This window comes from Zerene cesonia, chromosome 20 (genome assembly GCF_012273895.1).
Source record: "Zerene cesonia ecotype Mississippi chromosome 20, Zerene_cesonia_1.1, whole genome shotgun sequence".
Classification (NCBI taxonomy): Eukaryota; Metazoa; Arthropoda; class Insecta; order Lepidoptera; family Pieridae; genus Zerene; species Zerene cesonia.
The window spans coordinates 4,195,083-4,215,615 of record NC_052121.1 but is presented as its reverse complement, the minus strand read 5'-3'; the positions used below and the strand labels follow the sequence as shown (position 1 = coordinate 4,215,615).

The 20,533-nt window shown below is 32.2% G+C and overlaps 1 protein-coding gene across 3 annotated transcripts; it reads left to right on the top strand.

The window, feature by feature from the left end:
* The first annotated feature begins 1,327 nt into the window (after window positions 1-1,327).
* Window positions 1,328-18,784, top strand: LOC119834923 (NAD(+) hydrolase sarm1-like). 3 transcript variants are annotated; one of them, XM_038359461.1, is made up of 11 exons: window positions 1,328-1,760; window positions 12,025-12,168; window positions 12,425-12,573; window positions 13,044-13,443; window positions 14,496-14,741; window positions 14,866-16,187; window positions 16,269-16,504; window positions 16,831-17,117; window positions 17,278-17,444; window positions 17,701-17,862; window positions 18,071-18,784. In XM_038359461.1, exons 1-10 carry the CDS (start codon window positions 1,440-1,442, stop codon window positions 17,840-17,842), a joined length of 3,414 nt encoding a protein of 1,137 aa, XP_038215389.1. In that variant the 5' UTR covers window positions 1,328-1,439; the 3' UTR covers window positions 17,843-17,862; window positions 18,071-18,784. The 3 variants fall into 3 exon arrangements, with proteins under 3 accessions (XP_038215389.1, XP_038215390.1, XP_038215391.1); XM_038359462.1 differs by lacking the exon at window positions 1,328-1,760 and adding an exon at window positions 6,335-6,672; XM_038359463.1 differs by lacking the exon at window positions 1,328-1,760 and adding an exon at window positions 9,675-10,004.
* Window positions 18,785-20,533: the final 1,749 nt, after the last annotated feature.

Below are 20,533 nucleotides of genomic sequence, written 5' to 3'. Positions count from 1 at the left end.
AATAAATTATACCTTTCAGCTTCCTTACTTCCAGTTGGAATGAGGCTATAAGCGCTCTCTAGTGGATACTGGCAAAACAATTTACTTGTCTGCAGCTCTATCTAGCGGATATATGAAAAAACTATAAGGAAAGCTAATTTACAACAGAACACTGCAATGGCTTAAACTTTCCAAAGATAGATCACGCTTTTATGAAATCAAGAGTAATTTATGTAAAACATGTATAATAGTTTATATCGCTATAAATTCGAGGCACGATTTATGTCATCATAATTTTTTGTAGCTCAGGTCAGGTATTTATTAAAGGAATAAATAATAAATTATACGTCCAATTCATCAATACGCTTGCATTCAGCAGTAACTTTCATTGCATATGCTATGGACTGTTTAGAAAATGATAAACAGAGAGCGTATTTCTACATACATCTTTTATATGAGGGTGGAATGCTTCAGATATAAACATATAACTTTGCTTTATAAAATAGAATAAGTTTTTCTCTAGTACCACTGAGTGTTTATATCAATAAGTATTTTTAGATTTGCAATGCAGTAGTCAAGATGAACTCATGGGGAAAACATATCAGGATCTTTGCCAAAAATCAATACAAGCGGGAGTTTCTCTCCCTAATTTTCCTTCATCTATATTTTGTCTACCTATTTTCATCCATACCCTTCTTAATCTACCCAAAGGTTTGTCTCTGGGATTCCATTGCGATTCTATTACTTTTCATAATAATATCAAATCGTGTTTTTAGGATAAAAATTCTATTACGATTTCTATTTACGGGTACCTTTATTTCTTCGATGTTTCCTTCTTATCAGCTGTTCCAGTGTTCTTTTTTTACTTTTTGTTTAGAAGAGGTATAATGCGATACATATAACAATATTATAGCAGCAACAGAAGTACAGTTTTGATTATTAAATTAATCATAGTCACCTAAGTAATGGAATATATTTGAATTGGAATACATTTGTAGCCCAAAACGCGCTCATCTTTCATATGCCATGCACTCCGGTTCGAATTGTGGTGTAAAAGGTTTTAAAACAATGTATTTTAGTGTATTTTTAAGTAATAATAACAATTCGTAAAGGAAAAAAGGCTATTCTAAAATAAGCGCAACTTATTAAAATTTAATAGCAAATATCAGGAAATTATACATTGTTTTTTATAGTAGGATGATGGAAAATATAAATAAAACTCAGGGACAACTAGCCCGTATAAAGTAAACATGTTGAATGTTTTTATCATAGTCATCTTAATTTAAAATAGTATAATTGTACGTCAAATAATAAATATGCGACTCATAACACCCAATGGGCACTACGATTCACTGGCAGTCGGGCATTCCGCGATCCGGCGCCGACGCCGACGCGCTTGGCGATCGATACACCGCGACAATTTTTGGTGGCCGAATATTACGAAATGTTTGCTAATCAATATGGGTAATGTGCAATGTTATACAACCGAGAATCTAAATGAAAAACAAGCGAAGAACAAAAAACACAAAGAACATAAACCGCAAAAGGACAGTGATAAAACATTCGAAATGGGCGCGAAAAAAGACCAATCATCGAATAACACCAATAACGTGTGTAATTTCAAGCCGATAGAGAAAAATAATGAAAAATTGTTTGTGACAAACAACGAAAAATTGATAACGAATGACATCAAGGTTCAAGAGTCACCGATAGAAAGTGTTACTAAAATAGAGACGCAAAACAAAGATTTGGCAAATGGAAAACAAAGTGTCCCTGAGCAGGTAACAATATTTTCGCTCAATGTTGCAAGGTCATATAAATTAGACGTAAGATCAATGTTATCTTACGCATATTTACGTTATCTTGAACGTAATCCATTATGTGACATTTATTTTTAAAATTTCATTGACATTGCATTTTGATTATTAATATAATTCCTACTATGCTATAAATCAGTATGTTACTGAATACTCAATAATATTTATTGGCGCGCTAGCAGCATATTCCTTACGTGAAATCGTGAAGTGTTATATGTACATGTAAATTAGATAAACGTATGAGTAAACTATTGTAGGACAGCTATATCAATCGTAAAAAATATTACGCAAAATAGACAAACCGGTTTGTCTATACTTCATAGCACTTATAATTTTTATGTTTATTTGTAACAAAAAAGTCCAACAAAGAATAAATTTTTCTTTTTTACTAGCAGATTATTTTATTAAAAAATCCCAAGATATATTATAATTTTTTAATCATCCCGGGACTATCAGGTCTATTTATTAGACAAAGGACAAGGCCTGGACACGGTAAATAATAAGGACCCTAAGAGGCTTGATAATAAGCCATGAAAATAATTTATCGGTGACTTACAAAAATTTTAAATTTCACTTAAAATAAATTATAGATATTTGGATAACTCTGTATTCCATACATTCTTCTAATATTATCCTACTAATATTATAAATGCGAAAGTTTGTAAAGATGTGTGTGCGTTTGTTGCTCTTTCACCCAAAAACTACTGAACCGATTGCAACGAAATTTGGTATGTAGAGAGCTGGATAACTGGAATAACATATAGGCAACTTTTTATCCCGATATTCCTACGGGATACAGACTTACGTGGGTGAAATCGCGGGGCGCAGCTAGTATATTATCAATGCGAAAGTTTGTAAGGATGTGTGTGTTTGTTACTCTTTCACGCAAAAACTACTGAACCGATTGCAATGAAATTTGGTACGTAGACAGCTGGATAACTGGAATAACATATATGCATTTTTTTATCCCGATATTCCTACGGGTTACGGACTTACGTGGGTGAAACCGCGGGGCGCAGCTAGTAATAAATAAAAGGAGGAAGAAGTGTAGTAGCTACCGCAATATCAATTGTCAAATTTGTAGAGTAATACTTCAGCTTTCCATTTCGAAAAAAAAATCAATATAAGAAATTTTTACATTTTAAATCCGATGGCCCCCTGAAGGAGAGCAATTATTTGAACACAAGTTTTAATTTAGACTTAATATTCATTCACTATATCCATGATGGTGAAATATCATCTTGGTACATATGACAAATAAACGCGGAATAAAACCTTACTTAACTATACAGAACAATTTAACATGGAGCATCTTGTAGGCACAACGCGTTAAATCTATTAAGGTCCATTAGGCATTTTTTCTATGATGATCTAATATGCATTATTAGCGGCCAAGGACAGAAGAGTTTGCTATCTGATCCAAGCGTTTTTTACATTCCATTAGCTAAAGTTACAATTGTATCTTAACGGGGTTTGAGAATGATGCTGAGACGGAAAATATAAAACATTATTTAAATTTTAAATCACTTGATAAAATAATATATAAGGTATGTACTTATCGCTAGAAAATAATAATGAGTCAAAGTATGCATAATGCTTCCTGTTCCTCAACATTACCAGTCCATTCCTTTATTCCCGTCCTTAATCCTTTCCTTATCCCTTAAAAGCGGGCAAAGAATTTACAGAGGGCCCCTTTGCAAATATTCATGGGTTTTGGTGATCACTTACCATCTAGCGCGCCACGAATACAAAAAGGTACGGTAAGAAATTGCAATTTATTCATTTTTAAAATATAACTGTATACATTGTTGGAAAAACTATAGTGTCAGCAAAGCAGTAACTGTACCTCCCGAAGAAACAAGAAATCAATTTCGTGTTAGAATTCTAGAACCTTTTATATCTGGAATTATAAAAAACAAGCAACAAAAAATAAATCAAAAGATTAAAATTTAATTATGGAATATAATATACGTAAACCTGAATAGTTGATGCGTCGAGTTGATAACTGTCTATGACGTAGGTAAAAGTAATATTGAAGCAGAGCCAAATTACGAATTATTCTGATCATTTATGTGTCAGTGTTCTAATACTTTGTGTCTGTTACTAATAGTATGTATTTGACATATATTTAGTGTATTACTATTATCTAATGAATTTATAATTTTTTAAACCTTATATGGCACGACAGTTGCTGCAAAATTTCTGGATTTAAAAAAGATATTATTTCAAATTTAACAAAAAAAAAAAACAAACTCTCAGTGTCTTTTCTTTAAAACGTGTAAGCAATGTATAGATTTAACTGGACTGGATTTTGAATGTATAGATTTAACATTAAAACAAAAATAACATTTACACTTTTAAACATAGTTCTCTTGGTTGCATCTAAGAGTTCATCAGTAGTATTCAAGTATTCATAAATGATAACGTCACTTATTTTGCATTTTTATGGATTTTTATTAATGGATTGGACGGATTTAAATTCTAATTGATTAAATTTATTTTGCCAAGGCCAAACAAATAAGACCCAATAAATATAGGCTCAAAGGATTAAAAAGACTAACAGACAAATTAAATGGTCTCACTTGCTCTAATACAGAGTATAAGTAAGGAATTCATTTTATCCTGGCGATCCTAATCAGGATAATGAGATAAACTGATGGAATTACTGTATGAATTAAATCTCAAAATCGACCTTCAACCAAAGGCGTCGGTTATATATAAACGTGAAAATATATGAAGCTATTAAAAAAGAAATAGAAACAAGTAGAAATTAAAAACTTTTTAACGGATTTTAAAGGCGACGCGACAGCAAACGTGTGCTCCCCGTGACCACGCTCGCTGTAAAGTGTTCGAAACGTCGGGTTAATAATATAATGAATAAGTCGCGTTTAAAATCCAAAAAAAAAGAAGTTTTTAATTTCTAAATACTCTCGTAAAATCGAACACAAGAAAATACTATAGAAAAAAGTATTTATGTGTATTAATACTACTTCGTTATGTAATTATACATTTTAAATAGGGATGCATCATTTGGTCAACCTCTAGCTGCAAAAATCAAAGCTATTTTTCAAACAAACTTGTTTTATCTCAGTCTTTTAGGTTTATTGTTTGCTCTTGATAAGAATATTACGTCATGGGTCTTAAAATTACTAAGAAATTCGTTTTCTTTGTAAAAAGTTCCTAATTACCTAAGTACATATCGGTACTAATATTATAAATTTGAAAATAATTCAGTCTGTCTGCCTGTCTCTTCTTCTCGGCTACACTGAACCGATTTGGATGAAATTTTGTGCAAGATAATTTGAGACAAAAGGAAGGATATTTGTTACGGATAAGGATAATTTTATCCCCAACGGTGTGTATATCTTAGTGTCATCATCATGGCTCTCAAACAGATCGTCCGATTTTGATGCACCTTTCATTTGAAAGCCAGTTGAGTGCCAGATTTTGTGTGTGGGAGTCGAGCACGCTTCGGCACGAATTGCGCCAGCTCGCACCGAGGAGGCAACCACACGCCCACAGAAGATCGGTGTGAAACAGTAACACGCTACTGTGTTTTGTTTCGTAAGTAGAAAAGCCTATAGAATAATACATAGAACGTGATTCAAGTGATATCTCTCACATGGGACATGGGAGACTGCAAGCCACTCGAGCAAGATAAAACGAGTTATGATGCATAATAGTCATATTGCCCTTATCCCGTGGATCACATCTCACATGACTATTGTGCAGATAAACTAATTGTAATAAAATAAACGTATGTCAATTACAGTTTTCCTCAAAAAAGTATTCAAAACTCTTTCTTGAAAACCAAAATTAAATGTTTCTTCGATTTCCTTAATGATTTCCTACAATTGAATGACTGATTATTTGCAGAATTCGAAGAACTTCATAAAATGATATCTTAATAGATAGGAAATTCTTAGTAGACTAAGGCACAGTCTCAAACAATAAAAACTATCTTAGCTACTCTTAATGAATAATTTTGTATGGAAAATATGAAATCATTTCAAGTTCAGAATGAAATGTTGTGAATAATCACATTTCTACTTACTGTTTTTAATGACACGTTCTTTCCTTATAGATTCAGCTGTTTATTGAGTTATAGTTCGTATGTATTGTATGATTTTATATATTTATTTTAATCGGTACGAAATAGTTTTAAATAAAATTGAGACTATCGAATATTAGGACCATAGCTACCAATATTTTTTTCATTTATACCAACCAGCAGCTGCATTGTTCATGATTTAATAGTTTACCAATTTCAAATTTCCAAACCATCGTCAACAACCAAATAAAGGTTTGATATAGCATACGATTCTAATTACTAATTACGAACAATTAAAGGGAACGATATGTTTGTTTTTCAGCTAATATTTTTAAAAAATATGTGAAAAAAAAGTGTGAAAAACAAAATTTATTTCCCAAGAAGTTTTCCCTTGCCTTGTCGTACACTAAGAAAGAGACAGATGTACGATAGCGATATAGACGTTGCATTGCATTGATAAAAAGCAGGCGGAAAACTCGATGTCAGTCCGCTAAGCAACTTGTCGAGTTGAGCACGGCAACCGAGTTATGTTTTAATTCCCAACACAAATAGTGTATCGTAAACATAAACCTTGAAAGACAGACTCTTTTTATTAGTGCAACGATACCATGCTAGAAATTTATACATTATGTGTTACCGTATATTGCGTCAGAATGTTTTAACAAAATAAATAATTTATGCAATCGTTATCGTATGGAACATTGAAGTGAAGTTGATGTTTACATCTTTTTTTTTCAAATAATGGTTGTACCAAACAATGAGAATATGTCGTCATATACTTATACCTCGTACTCGGGAAAACCAAGGAGTTTTCTACCGAAGAAGGTAAGACAAGTTAACTAAACATGCGTGAACGAAAGAAAACTTTTTATACTGTGCATATTTAAAAAAATACGCTCATATATAAATAGGGTTTTTACTGTTATATAAAGTGTTGATAACTAAATGTCATATTATATAATAAAATGTTTTGTCGCACATAGTCGCACGTCCCGGCTTCGCTCTAGTTACCGCGGAATAAACAAATTGAAAAATAAAGAAGTAAATGAAATAACGTCATTCAGGAATAACATAAGTTTGTTCTGATGAAAGAATTTTCAAAACCCATCAGCGGTGTCAAAGCTTACGATGAAACCAACAATAAATAAAATATTTATAATTTTTTCTAAGTAAATTTGATTTGCTTTAAGGATAAACTAGATAGCTACTACTTATATTTGTATGGCCGAGAGCCAGAACCAAATTTGGTATGATTAGCCTGACTAAAAAGAAATCCAGTAATCCTGTACGGAACCTGTACCATACCCAGTACCTGATCCATAACCAGTTCGTAAACACGAGTTATCTTAACTTTCCTATAAAATGTACTATACATTTCCACTGCTTTAATTACTTAATCACGTATATTATAGAGAGCTCGATTTGGACAGTTATTGTTAATATTTAACATTGACATGTCTGTATGTACATTTGTCAAATAATAATACATATGCCTATAAAAAATATCGTTCATGGGCAACTAATGTAGGTATTTATTAAGTATAACTAACTCAATCTGCGGAATTACTCGCACACACTACATCCAGTCGTTAACAAATGTCGTTACGATTTAGTTCATTATTAAAACTTAAATGTTTAAGTCATGGAAAACTCTACGCCACATATAGAAGTGTACGCTGCATCTTCACCTATGTAGGGAAACACATACGAAACTACCCTATGCATATCATCGAAATAATTGGTACATTCCAGATATTATGGATGCGTGTCTTGTCATGAACATTAAACATTTAAATAAGTCAAGATCATTGGATTTTCCATAAAATGTAACTATACCTGATATAAATCGTACGGTAAAATAAATATATATTGTATAAAAACTAAAAAAAATATGCTTTTATGATATAATCATGTCAATTATCTCACTTCCGCACAGAGTATCCGTAAGAAAATTATTGAATCCTAGCCATCCTAATGAGTATATAACTTAAGCTCATGAAATTATTGTACCGTGATCGATGCTTGATTCGTGCATAAAATTTGAATCAAATCTATCTACATATTTTAAGTGAGTCAAAATAAGTCTAAGGAAGTCGGTTTCATACAAACATAAAATATACAGTATTCTTTTAATAATATGTGTGAATTATATTTGGAAATAGGTATCCCTATTTCCCTTCCTTATCTTAATCTTCTTGATTTAACCTTTGGATAACTTAAAATAATTTTTAAAATTTGGAGTAGCGATTGTTTTAAAATCACCAATCTCGTTTTGGACTTTTTTAATGTCAAGTTATTCATTAGAATTAATTATGTATTAATATATCAAAACGAGAGATTTTTATAATGTAGCAATTAAATAAATTATAACATATTAATTAGGAGCTATAAAAAATCGAATTAGATACCACAAAATCAACTTATGTCTTTAGACACAGTATTTTGTTTAAAGAGATAATTCATGATATAGCAGTTATTTCTGTACTTTAATCTATCCACTTTAAATCGATTGGTGTTTTCTTTTGAGATAGTATACCAACATTTAACTTAAGTAGATCTTACATTATGACGTCAATCGAGTGCACTGACCTAAGACATATGCATTATGGGAAATATTTGTAATAATATTTTAATGCGTTGTGGGTTCGAGTTGAACGAGTTTTTGCGATTTCCGGAAAGTACATAGTAGAAGTAGTTTGGTTATAAATCGTATATTATCGTTTCAAATAAAATAAAAATCTTGAGAATTTTTTCTCAATAAGTAAAACCTCTGAACTTACACCAGAAACATACATTTTAAAAAAATTCACACGATTTTGGGTGTAGGGAGAGGGGATTGTATAAAATCTCACCAGTAGGGGAGGTGTGTCGAAAATTCTTAATGGATGCCGTCTTGTCCCAAAAAATATAGCTTTTTGTTGATGTTGGCTATCGTTGACGGAAAAGTAAAGACAGATAAAAAGTTTAAGGATATTTTATTAATTAATATATAACTCAAGATTAAGTAACTGTTTGAAAAGACCTAAAGCCTAAAAATTTACAAAAGAAAACATATACTTAATATTAAAATAAAAGAATTTTTTTTCATATTTTTTATTATGATTTGCCACTTTGATCCATCAGAATGGTAAAAATAAGCTCCGTTAATAAATGACTTTAACGATAGTAATAGTGGATTATAAACCATGCAATGATATCATATTGTAAACAACATCAATGATTAGGTTATATGATACTGTGTCATGACGAGACGCCGGGCTCATAACCACATACCTTAAGCATTATTGAGTAGGTAAGTTGTCTATTTTTATCGAAATTTTCCTCAAGAATAATCTAAAACTTCTGATGATACAGGATGTCTGACTCATACCAATACATGAACCAACCCGCGGTACCCACGATGATAAGAAACCACGTGCTCATGTGATGATTCATGGTACAATTTGTATAACTATGAAACGTGCTTGGATAATGATATTATAACGTATCTAAACCTAGCTAAGCCTCCGTATATACAATTTTCTGAATAACCACGTAATAACTAAATGCTATTAACACTTTATATAAATTCACTTTTTACTTGATTAGCAATTAAAATCGTAAGACAATTCACTATAGATGATCACTCTGTGGGTATCGTTACAATTTATCTAATATTGAACCTCTGACACTATAACATATAAACAATCATACCAAATAAAGCAACTGATTGCGATAATACTATCTAACCACAACCACAATTAGGTTAAAGACGTAGTTGAGTGCGTTAAGTACCACTATCACCTTAACATGCTATGGGTTTGCAAACACGAAGGTCGAAAGGATCGCGCGGCATTGAAGCCGGCTTATTGTCAGTCCATTGTGATCAGCAATGGGTCGAACACACAGACACGCTGCCACAAAAGCAATAGTTCGATATTCAAGTTTTGCGCCCACTCGCGTAGCTACAACGCACATGTGACACGCAACGAATGAAAAGTTTAATATTGTTTATCAAACTTGACATCGCGTGTGATGCTGTTCGTAACCCGTGATACATGTTAAATAGGATAAACCGTAAACAGTGAAGCTTGTATATTGGATTGTGTAGTGAAAGTTATGCGCAAAACAATCGACAGACAGTAGTATAAGTGCGAAGAAAATAAAATAAATTGTAGGTGAGTTGCGCATTAAAAATCATCGTCTATAAATTAATGTATTAACATTTTTTATGTTAATAAATAATTACTTTGCGTATTCTTTGTTATAAAGTAAAAAAATATATTGAGAGTGTAGGAATATATTGTACAGCAACAAAAACAGTAATAAGTATCTTATCAGAAAAAGATACATGCGTATATTTTGTTTGCAGTCGACACTTGATTGCAAAAACCAAATTGTATAAAAAGAAACGTGAAATAAATAACCGCTAAATCGATTCGAGGTTATAAATATTAAGAAATAGATAACATCACTAAAGAACTGTGTGTCGTGAAATTATTTACAATTTTCATTGTTTAATAATACTTGATATACTATATATAAAATTCTCGTGTCGCAATGTTAGTTACCTTTCTCCTCCGAAACGGGTGGACCGATTCAAATGAAATTTTGTGTGCATATCGGATGGGTCTGAGAATCAGCCAACATCTATTTTTTATAACCCTAAATGATAAGAATAAGACAGAACAGCAGTTTGCCGGGTCAGCTAGTAATAATGTACAAGTAAATCTTGTTATACAATGACATGTCATATATAGTATAGTTGTATGTATTGTTTTGTATTGTAATGCACTGATTGTTTCAAAGGAACAATTATAATAAAATGTGTTTGTATCGGAATAGATTTGCCATGCCAATGTTATATTAATATGTTTACCCTAAATTTCTTCATTTATAATTTACTAGTTTGTCACTTGCTCCGCTCGCGTAATCAGAGGAATAGATAGTCCCATAGTTTACCCGCATGCTTCCCGTTCCTGTAGGATTTCCGAGATATTAACTATTCTATGTCTCGGGTCCCAAACTGTCTTTGTAACAATTTTCAACCAAATCGTTTCAGTCGTTTAGGTGAGGTTAGAAGAAGAAGAGTAAAACAGACAGGTGGACAGAGATACTTACGCATTTTTATTACTAATAAAGTATTATAGGGATATAACTAAATTACATTAATTAATATGAATCTATACTAATATTATAGTGGAAAAAACTACAAGAAAAAACTTTGTTACAAATAGGACATATGTTTATAACTATTTTGATTTCACAAATTTCTTTCACCAGAAGTAAACTAATTTCCTAAGTGACAGGGGCTACGTTTTATTTTTGTTTTAATGCGAGGTAAGCACGAGTAAAAACGTGCATCTAGTGGAATATAAGAGAACTATAATAATACAAGCTGCGCCGCGCGGTTTCACCCGCGTAAGTCCATATTCCGTGGGAATATCGGGATTAAAAGTTGCCTATATGTTATTCCAGTTGTCCAGCTGTCTACGTACTAAATTTCATTGCAATCGGTTTAGTAGTTTTCGCGTGAAAGAGCAACAAACACACACACATCCTTACAAACTTTCGCATTTATAATATTAGATAAATCCAAAATATGGTGCTAATATAGCATGACATATTGTAAAGCACATACGATAACGTACCCGTAAACTTGTGAAATTGTAATATTTCTAGAAAAGCTGAGTCACACGCGATCTCTTATATTAAAGTGACCTGTTATGATACCACCTTAAATAGGAAATACAATATGCATGGATATTACTCATCGTTAAGCTTGAAATAAATAGTTATTGAATAATAATCACCGTTTTGCATTTCATTAGGTATTTATATAATGTGTTGTCACTAATACATAAACATGAAATTTATGTTAGTGTAAATTATAATTCAAACTAAATTAAGTTTTATACAAAAAACTAGATCCACGTTTTTTATCGTTCTCACATTTTTAGATGAAGTTTATTAAATTAAAGATTCTCTATGATAAGTATTTAAATTATATAATTATTTTACTTTATCCTCGGCGTGTTATATCAACCGATTTCAAAAAAGGAGGTAATCAATTCGACGGTACTTTTTGTGTGTTCTTACTTCGTAAATTCTTTTTTTATTAGAAAACTGGTCCCAATAAAATTTGGTCTAGTTGTGACATTATTACTTAAAACTGATTATTTGTATATCTTGTTAAAGGTTCCTCCATCTTACGCAAGTCTGAATAATAACATGAAACAAGATGACAGATCAAGTTCAATGGAAACTCTGAAGAAAAACAACCAAATTTCCAGAAACAACTTTATCATGAACAATGATATTTCAACACCTGCAAATGATAAGGTATTGTTCATAAATCTGATATTAAATCTGGTATTAATATGCCCGATGCAGGGACGTAATCCAGCAGGCATTGCGTCCCTGCAGCGGGTATACTAAAGATATAGAAGAAGGATTGGTATGACATTAACGCATGGCCAAATGCGGGTTAGTTAATGTCACATTTCTAACCTAACTTACTTCATTTAATTCGGCAGTCTGCGACATAGTTAACACAACCATCGGGTCGGTAATATAGTGCTATTATTTCATCTTACAGCCGCAAAATATGAATAGTATAGCAAATCAACGTATCCAAAGTTCTTCACAACGCGCCAGCTCACTGAAATCAAACCTGACTGAATTGCAAAGTTCTATATCGGAAATGAAAAACTTGAGCAACTCTAGTAGTTTACAATTTGGGCAAAGGTAATGAACATTTTATTTATGGGCACTATCTTGAAATTCGCGAGATTCATATCATGCATTCGAATCGCACTTGTAATTTTTTATCATATCTATACCAATCTTCATCAAAGCTAAGGGTATAGTTATAGTATAGCAGTACCGCCCTCTATCTTCGAAGCGCTCTATATATTTGCATTAATTATTTAATATAAAGTATGCACGTAATATAGTGTAATATGAAAATTACAATTTAATAACTCTCCGTAGATGCTATTAACATATTAAGCACGTTAATACGCATAATACACGCGCGGCACTGTATCCATATATTTTTTTTTATTTTTTTTTTAATCTTCCATTTATCCCATTTCTAGAAATATTAACATTTATATGAGTAGAATAGAATACTTATAATTTATAACACTTCATAATATTATTTAAAATTAAACGTTAAAATGTATTAATATAATTATTATATTTATATTTTTCAGATGCAAAAAGTCAATGGAAGATATTTTAGAAACCGATGTAGCAAAAAGTAAAATTGGTAATAATCAAAATTACAACAGATTTGGAACTCAACAAAATAACATAGGCGATAAATTAATGTTTGTTGCTGACTCCAACAAACTTTTAAAGAACACACAGAATTTATGTGAAAACGGTTCACCAAATGATTTAAAATTTAGTGCAGCTCGTACAAGCTCCGCAAGTTCAACCAGCCTAGTCACTGATGGTTTTAGTGCCTCAAAATCGGTAGCAAATAGTTCGAGGTCCAGAAGGTTCCAACAAGGAGATGTGTTGTATGCAGATCAGAGTGCAGTTGGCGCCACGCAAAGATTATTACAAGCAGAGAGCCTTACGGCGGAACAAAATGCGGCATTTCAACGAGTAAGTCATTTGAACCGGGTCATACACAGCAAAACCGTATGGTACTTTGTATTTCAGTCACGAGATTCAATGGTAGTTATCGTACCTCACCGGTTAGTAAGGCTAAAAACGCGCCCCGAAGGACACAACCTCGCGTGACATAGACCGATCAATAGAATCCTAAAATGACGTCTCAGCAACGCGCCCGCTAACCCCTCAGTATAGCTAGTTCCCTTCGCCTGAACACAACTTAGCTTCACGATGTTACTATTATATAACCACGTGCGCTCTATACTGATACGATAGACGCACGATGGCTGCAAAATTAGTTAATTGGGCGACAAGGATTCTCCGTCGCGGAGGATCGCCAAGCGCGGTGAGATCATTCGTCTCGACTTACTTAAATGCTAAGAATTCACTGGCAGGGTAAATAAACTATGAAATTTAAAACAAATGTGCTGTAGTAATTATCAGTTAGGATTAAATAAAAGAAACAATCTTTTTGCAAGTTTTGGATGTTAAAAAAAGCTAAAATTGGGTGAAACATATACTCAACGAAATTATTGTGGTCTAGATATCCTAGATTAATCTTGTAAGCAGTTAATGAAAATTCAACCAAAATGTTTATTGTGATTGTTTATTATAACGCGTAACCTTGTTCGTTGCGCCTTATTGATATTATCTATTGCATAATGAAGTCCACCTCCGTATCCTGCGTTGGGCCTCTTGCCTGGAACATTCTCTATCACCGTCATCGGCCTGCTATTATAACATCGCGTATACGCAAACTTTAAAATATCTTCATATGCTCGCGCGATTGGCCTATATCCAATAGAGCATAGATATTACTCAGTACATAATCCGAGTCATGACGCGCGGTATCTTCTTTTAATACAAATATAACAGTTTCAATTAAATTCCACAAACCAGCTATTATACTTTTAAATATGTATTCGAAGCGACGTCCAAAGCCCAATTTGCGTATAATTATTCCTGTAAATATGTATTTACTCAATATACACTCACGTATAGTGCGATTTTCGAATTTGTGTCAAGTGTTTATATGTTTTTAGGAGAGACAGACGCTGCAAACAGCAGAAATGAGAACCCAAGAGGCAAATAATATGTCGACATGCAGCTCTAGACTACAAACGGATGCCTTTAGTGCTGAAAGAAAAGGAACAGCTACATCACAAGCGCGCCAGACGGTCAGCTCAAGTGGAATTTTTACTCACAAGGAACATTCAAGTGTGGCTCATTCGAATATGACTATATCAAGCAAAAACATCTCATCAACAGCAACAATACTTTCGTCACATGTAAGTATATAAAACATAGTCAATATATATTTATACACGTAAAAATGCATTGGTGTATGACAAAAACCATTTATTAACTTTTACCATGTTACAATACATATAAAATTCCATGTTACTATTTCAGTCAGATGATCTATTAAATGGAACAAGCAAACCCGTTGGAAGTGACCTACTAAATTTAACTTTTGAAGATTTAGACGAACTTAATATTCGTTCAAGCCAATGTGAAATAGATGCTGCTAAACAAAAATATACAAATAGAATGAATGCTTTTATATCTGCGATTAAAGAAGAGAAAATGGATAATAACTACAGGTCATTACACTTTAACAAAGTAAATGAAATGTTAAGAAAAGCTTGGGCTGTACCTACATATGGCCATGAACTAGGCAATTCGTTGTGCAATACGCTTCGGACTTCAGGAGGACTAGACTTATTAATGGAAAATTGTATGGAATCTAAGAATCCAGAATTACAAATATCATCGGCAAAGATCCTTGAACAATGCCTCACAACCGAAAACAGAGAATACGTTGTTAAAAACGGTTTAGAGAAAGTAGTAAATGTCGCTTGTGTGTGCACAAAAAATGCAAATTTAGTCGAGTATTCAAGAATTGGAACTGGAATATTGGAGCACTTATTTAAACACAGTGAAGGAACGTGTAGCGATGTTATTAGATTAGGTGGCTTAGATGCAGTTTTATTTGAATGTAGAAAAAATGATATTGAAACATTGCGACACTGTGCAACGGCCTTAGCTAATTTGTCACTATATGGTGGTGCAGAAAATCAAGAGGCTATGATAAAAAGAAAAGTACCTATGTGGCTATTTCCTCTCGCTTTTCATCATGACGATAATATCAAATACTACGCATGTTTAGCTATAGCAGTGCTAGTTGCCAATAAAGAAATAGAGGCAGCAGTTTTGAAATCGGGCACTTTGGAATTAGTAGAACCATTTGTTACTTCACACAATCCATCAGAATTTGCCCGCTCAAATCTTTCTCATGCTCATGGACAGAGCAAGAACTGGTTACAAAAATTAGTCCCGGTTTTGAGTTCCAAAAGAGAAGAAGCAAGAAATTTAGCAGCATTTCACTTTTGCATGGAGGCAGGTATAAAGCAACAACAGGGTAATACTGAAATATTCAAAGAAATTGGCGCAGTAGAGCCCCTGAAGAAAGTTGCAAGTTGTCCAAATGCTGTAGCTTCTAAGTATGCTGCGCAAGCTTTAAGGCTCATAGGGGAAGAGGTGCCACATAAACTATCCCAACAGGTTCCTCTTTGGTCTATTGAAGATGTGCGAGAATGGGTGAAACAAATAGGGTTCCTCGAATATGCAAATAACTTTTATGAGAGTAGGGTAGATGGTGATCTTTTACTGCAAATAACAGAAGATAATTTGAAGGACGATATTGGATTAGACAATGGAATCAAACGAAAAAGGTACTAAAAATTATTATACAGTATACTGGTCAATAAGCGAGGATTCCATATGAGTATTTAAACTTTTTTGATATATTTCAGATTTGCAAGAGAACTTCAGCAGTTAAAGAAAATGGCTGACTATAGCCTTCGTGATACATGTAGTCTACATGAATTCCTACAAAATATAGGCCCAGAATACACCGTTTACACTTATTCTATGTTGAACGCCGGCGTCGATAAGGAATCTATTCTAGGTCTAAGTGACGAACAATTGGAAAATGAATGCTATATTAAAAATAGTATACATAGATTAAGAATATTAAATGCTATACGAGGTAAACATACATTGAATCATAATAATTATATTTAAAAAAGAATGTTTGTTTTTCTTATAAATAGTACCTAACTCACACGCTATTTACGATTGTCATTACACACGCTTTAGAAATGACGTGAACAAGTCTATTAACAATCTAATTATAACAACTTAAATTCGGACGGTTCATGTTGCTCAACCGATGAGTACATGCTTCATAAAAGGTTCACTTTATATTTTATAAAAAGGGCTTATTGGTGGAATTTTATAAACGCTCTCTTACATAAAAATATTACCAAAATTTGTGAATTTAAATAATATCTTAAGATCCAACCTTTATTCCAGATTACGAAAGTCGGTTACCGAGTCTCGAAGAAGATAATATGGTTAAGAATTTGGATGTTTTTATTAGCTATAGGCGATCAAATGGGTCACAGCTGGCCAGTTTACTCAAAGTACATTTACATTTGCGAGGATTTACGATTTTCATTGACGTGGAGAGATTAGAGGCGGGAAAATTTGAAAATTTACTTCAAAGCATTCGGCAAGCAAAACATTTTCTGTTAGTTCTTACACCAAATGCTCTTGACAAATGTAAAGAAGACACTGAACAGAAAGACTGGTTACATCGGGTAATTATAAACATTAATAAAATAATAAAATATATAATGAGTGATAGTTTAATAAAATATTTATAACAATCGGTAGTTTATTCGTGTGTTCGTTACCGTCGGCAGTCATAAAAATTATTCTAAAGAAGTATCCATTACAAAATTAATAACCAACTTACAGGAGATAGTGGCAGCGTTACAATCGCAGTGCAACATAGTGCCGATAATCGACAACTTCGAGTGGCCCGAGCCGGAGGAGCTGCCGGAGGACATGCGCGCCGTCTGCCACTTCAACGGCGTCCGCTGGATACACGACTATCAGGACGCGTGTGTGGAGAAACTGGAAAGGTATGTTAGATTTTTTTTTACTTTATAAATGTCTTAGATATGACTATGTGATGAAGAGTTCATATTTATGGAACATTAAAACGTTTAATTTAATCAATAAAGGGGCACACGTTGACTATTATCTTCGAAAATAGTAGATAATATGTTTAAGTATTTGATCTTCAATCTTACGAGTTAATTAACAATAATATTTCTCCATTCCATTTTGGCTACTATGGCAAATTGTAAATCATCTCGTTTGTTTTTTCTTTTATAGTTTTCTTCGAGGTAAATCAAATCTGGCAACACGATTAGAAGGAGCTTATCGTGGACCAGGCCACATACAAACACCATGCACAGGCAACACCAATAGAGGACCTCCAAGTTATCAGAGAATGCAATCAATGGAAAATGACTGAATACATTTAATTTGTCTTAGGTAATATTTATTATTGCATTGAGTTCATAACAGGTTTATATCGTCATTTACTTATTATTTCAATCTGTATAATCCCATGGCCTTTACTTCATTACTCTAGTCAAATTAAATAATAATAAATTAATTGCATTGAATATATGTTCAATAATATCAATCTTAGAAGTAGAACCAGTATTGTAGTCATATACCTTTTATATTTTTGTTACAGATGTATAGCGCAGAAGCATATGCAGGATTAAGCGATGTGGAGAATTTGCTTATAAGAAACATAATTGTGAAAAAATTGTGTAATATTTTTATAAACAATTTAGGCATTCAAATTTATGTTGTTTCTTAAAATGTTATATTTTAATTTTAAAATAACATGTTGAGTTTTATAATTTAAACATTACCACAACATTACGCTGTTGCCTATTGTATACTTTGTGTTTATCACACAAGTAAATTTAGGCTTGGATATCTCAATGAGTGAATGACACACATTATAATGTATCTAAAGACATTATTAGACTATTTTTGAGTATTCTAGCCCTGATATGTTAACAGTTTGCTATTCGTTGTAGCATAGCAAATTGCATACTGTTTATTTATATTTATGTTACTGACATTATCTGTTGCAAAGCCAATACAAGAGTACAAATCAATGTTCATTGTTACAAGGAGAATGCAAAGGAGTTGGAGTTATATTATCAAAATGTTAAAATATCCATGAATATAGGTGTGCTTATATTATAGCAATAAACAATCAACCATATACATTAAACATTTATTTATACACCTGTAAATTTTAAACCTTTCTTAAAAGAATCACTTTCAACTAAGTCATAAGCAGCTAAGATATTATACAACATAATTTTTATTTGAGTTAAGTACATAGTAATTGCATAATAGGAAAAATATATAAATTAAAAGTGTTGACATAGTGTATTATTTTATTTTCAATCCCTTCATCTTTTAACTAGTCACTTATCCCGGGTTGACCCTAAAATGTGTAAATAAAGTACACATAATTTGTATTGTAAATTTTAAAATGCTACAAACATTTTCTTGAGTAAAAATATTTTGAAAAAAGAGATTTTACAGCTTCTATACTTACTTATTATTAATATTGCATAGATACTATTATAATTAAAAGTAGAAAAGTTACAAGTTACAATTTAAAATTGACAAAAAGGTGCATACAATGGCCCCGAGGTAAATAAACATCCCTACATTAGGTCGGAATTCTTTTACAAAAGAGAAGTCTGTAATTCAACGTTTTTCAGATCCATTGATAAGGTAAATCTTATAGGTAGCTAAGCCTCAAGGTTTAAATCCATACTTAATTATGTACATAACAATATCTAAATTTAAAAACACAATAAAGACCTTGTGACATTTATTATAAAATTCCTTTAGATATGAAGTGAAATGAATGTATCTATGCAATTGGAATCAAAACAATATCTCTGCATCAAACTCTAAAATGGTTGCACATAATTCAACCATTATGTGATCAATGTAAAAAATAGGTGTCCAATAACATGTTGGATAACAAGGTGTGAGGGATAAGCCCTGAGCCAAATATCAGCTGACCACTGTCTTGCTTAAATATTTCCTTCTGACTGAATTGTGGACACGTCTAAGCTAATAAGAGAGATATAAAACTAGTATTCCTACTTAAATAGTTTGATGAAAGAAATAATCTGTCTTTATTAGCGAGAGATCAAGAGCAGTATTAACAGGAGTTTTATCATAAATATATAAATTAAAATATAATCAACTATCAACCTAATGTTGTATAATATGAAACACATATAAATATAAGTAAATGGTGAACTGAATTGAATATACCTAAACATAGTTATTTATAATATTTAAACATAAAATATGCTATACATAGAGAATCAATTTTTCAATAAAAATCTATACATTTCTGTGAGAAAAATGTTGAATGAAGAATTAATATTCTCAAGAATATTCTTGTATTCATTATCTTAAATACAAATAGAAAATAATCATTATCATGTTTATAAGAATCCTACAATTTCCTTATAAATAAATAGACAATGAGTATGAGAAAACTTTCATGAGGGCAGATTAACTTGTATCGAAAATGAACATTCATTACAGCCAACTATCACAGAAGGTGGGATAGCATCACATGTTTCTAAATAATAAAGACCACTGCATCTACAAGGGTATGTATAGGCACCATCAGATACATCAAAAGTCATTTCTGATAATGAGATTGTTTCATATAACAAGAGATTGGAATGGTCATGGCATACCAATTGAGCATCAAATTGTTTGCGACTTTCAGGATCCCTCAGAACTGACCACGCTTTCTGAATAAGTAAAAACGTTTCATCTTTGTCACTTTTGTCCGTTTTGTCAGGGTGAAATAACAAAGCTAGTCGCTGGTAATTCCGTTTCAATTCTTCGTGAGTCGCGTTTCTTTCGCATTTCAATACCTTATAGTAGTCCACTATATTTTCACTCATTTTAAGCTTTTTTTTTTACACTTCACAAAGACAACCAAAAGATCGACAGATCCCTCAAATTATAATTTGAAAACAAATCACTAGTATTGCTTATAACATTTTTATATAGAGTTATTATACTCAGTATTGTACATTTGTACAAACTTTGTTCAACATTAGTTTTTAAATTCTGAAATTTGAAAAGTTAC

Bases quoted from the DNA above. Each gene is read 5' to 3' on its own strand.
- LOC119834923 (XM_038359461.1), top strand. From the start codon at position 1,440: ATGGGTAATGTGCAATGTTATACAACCGAGAATCTAAATGAAAAACAA. The intron at 12,169-12,424 runs GTATTGTTCATA...TTCATCTTACAG, and splicing joins CAACACCTGCAAATGATAAG to CCGCAAAATATGAATAGTAT. The intron at 17,445-17,700 runs GTATGTTAGATT...TTTCTTTTATAG, and splicing joins TGTGTGGAGAAACTGGAAAG to TTTTCTTCGAGGTAAATCAA.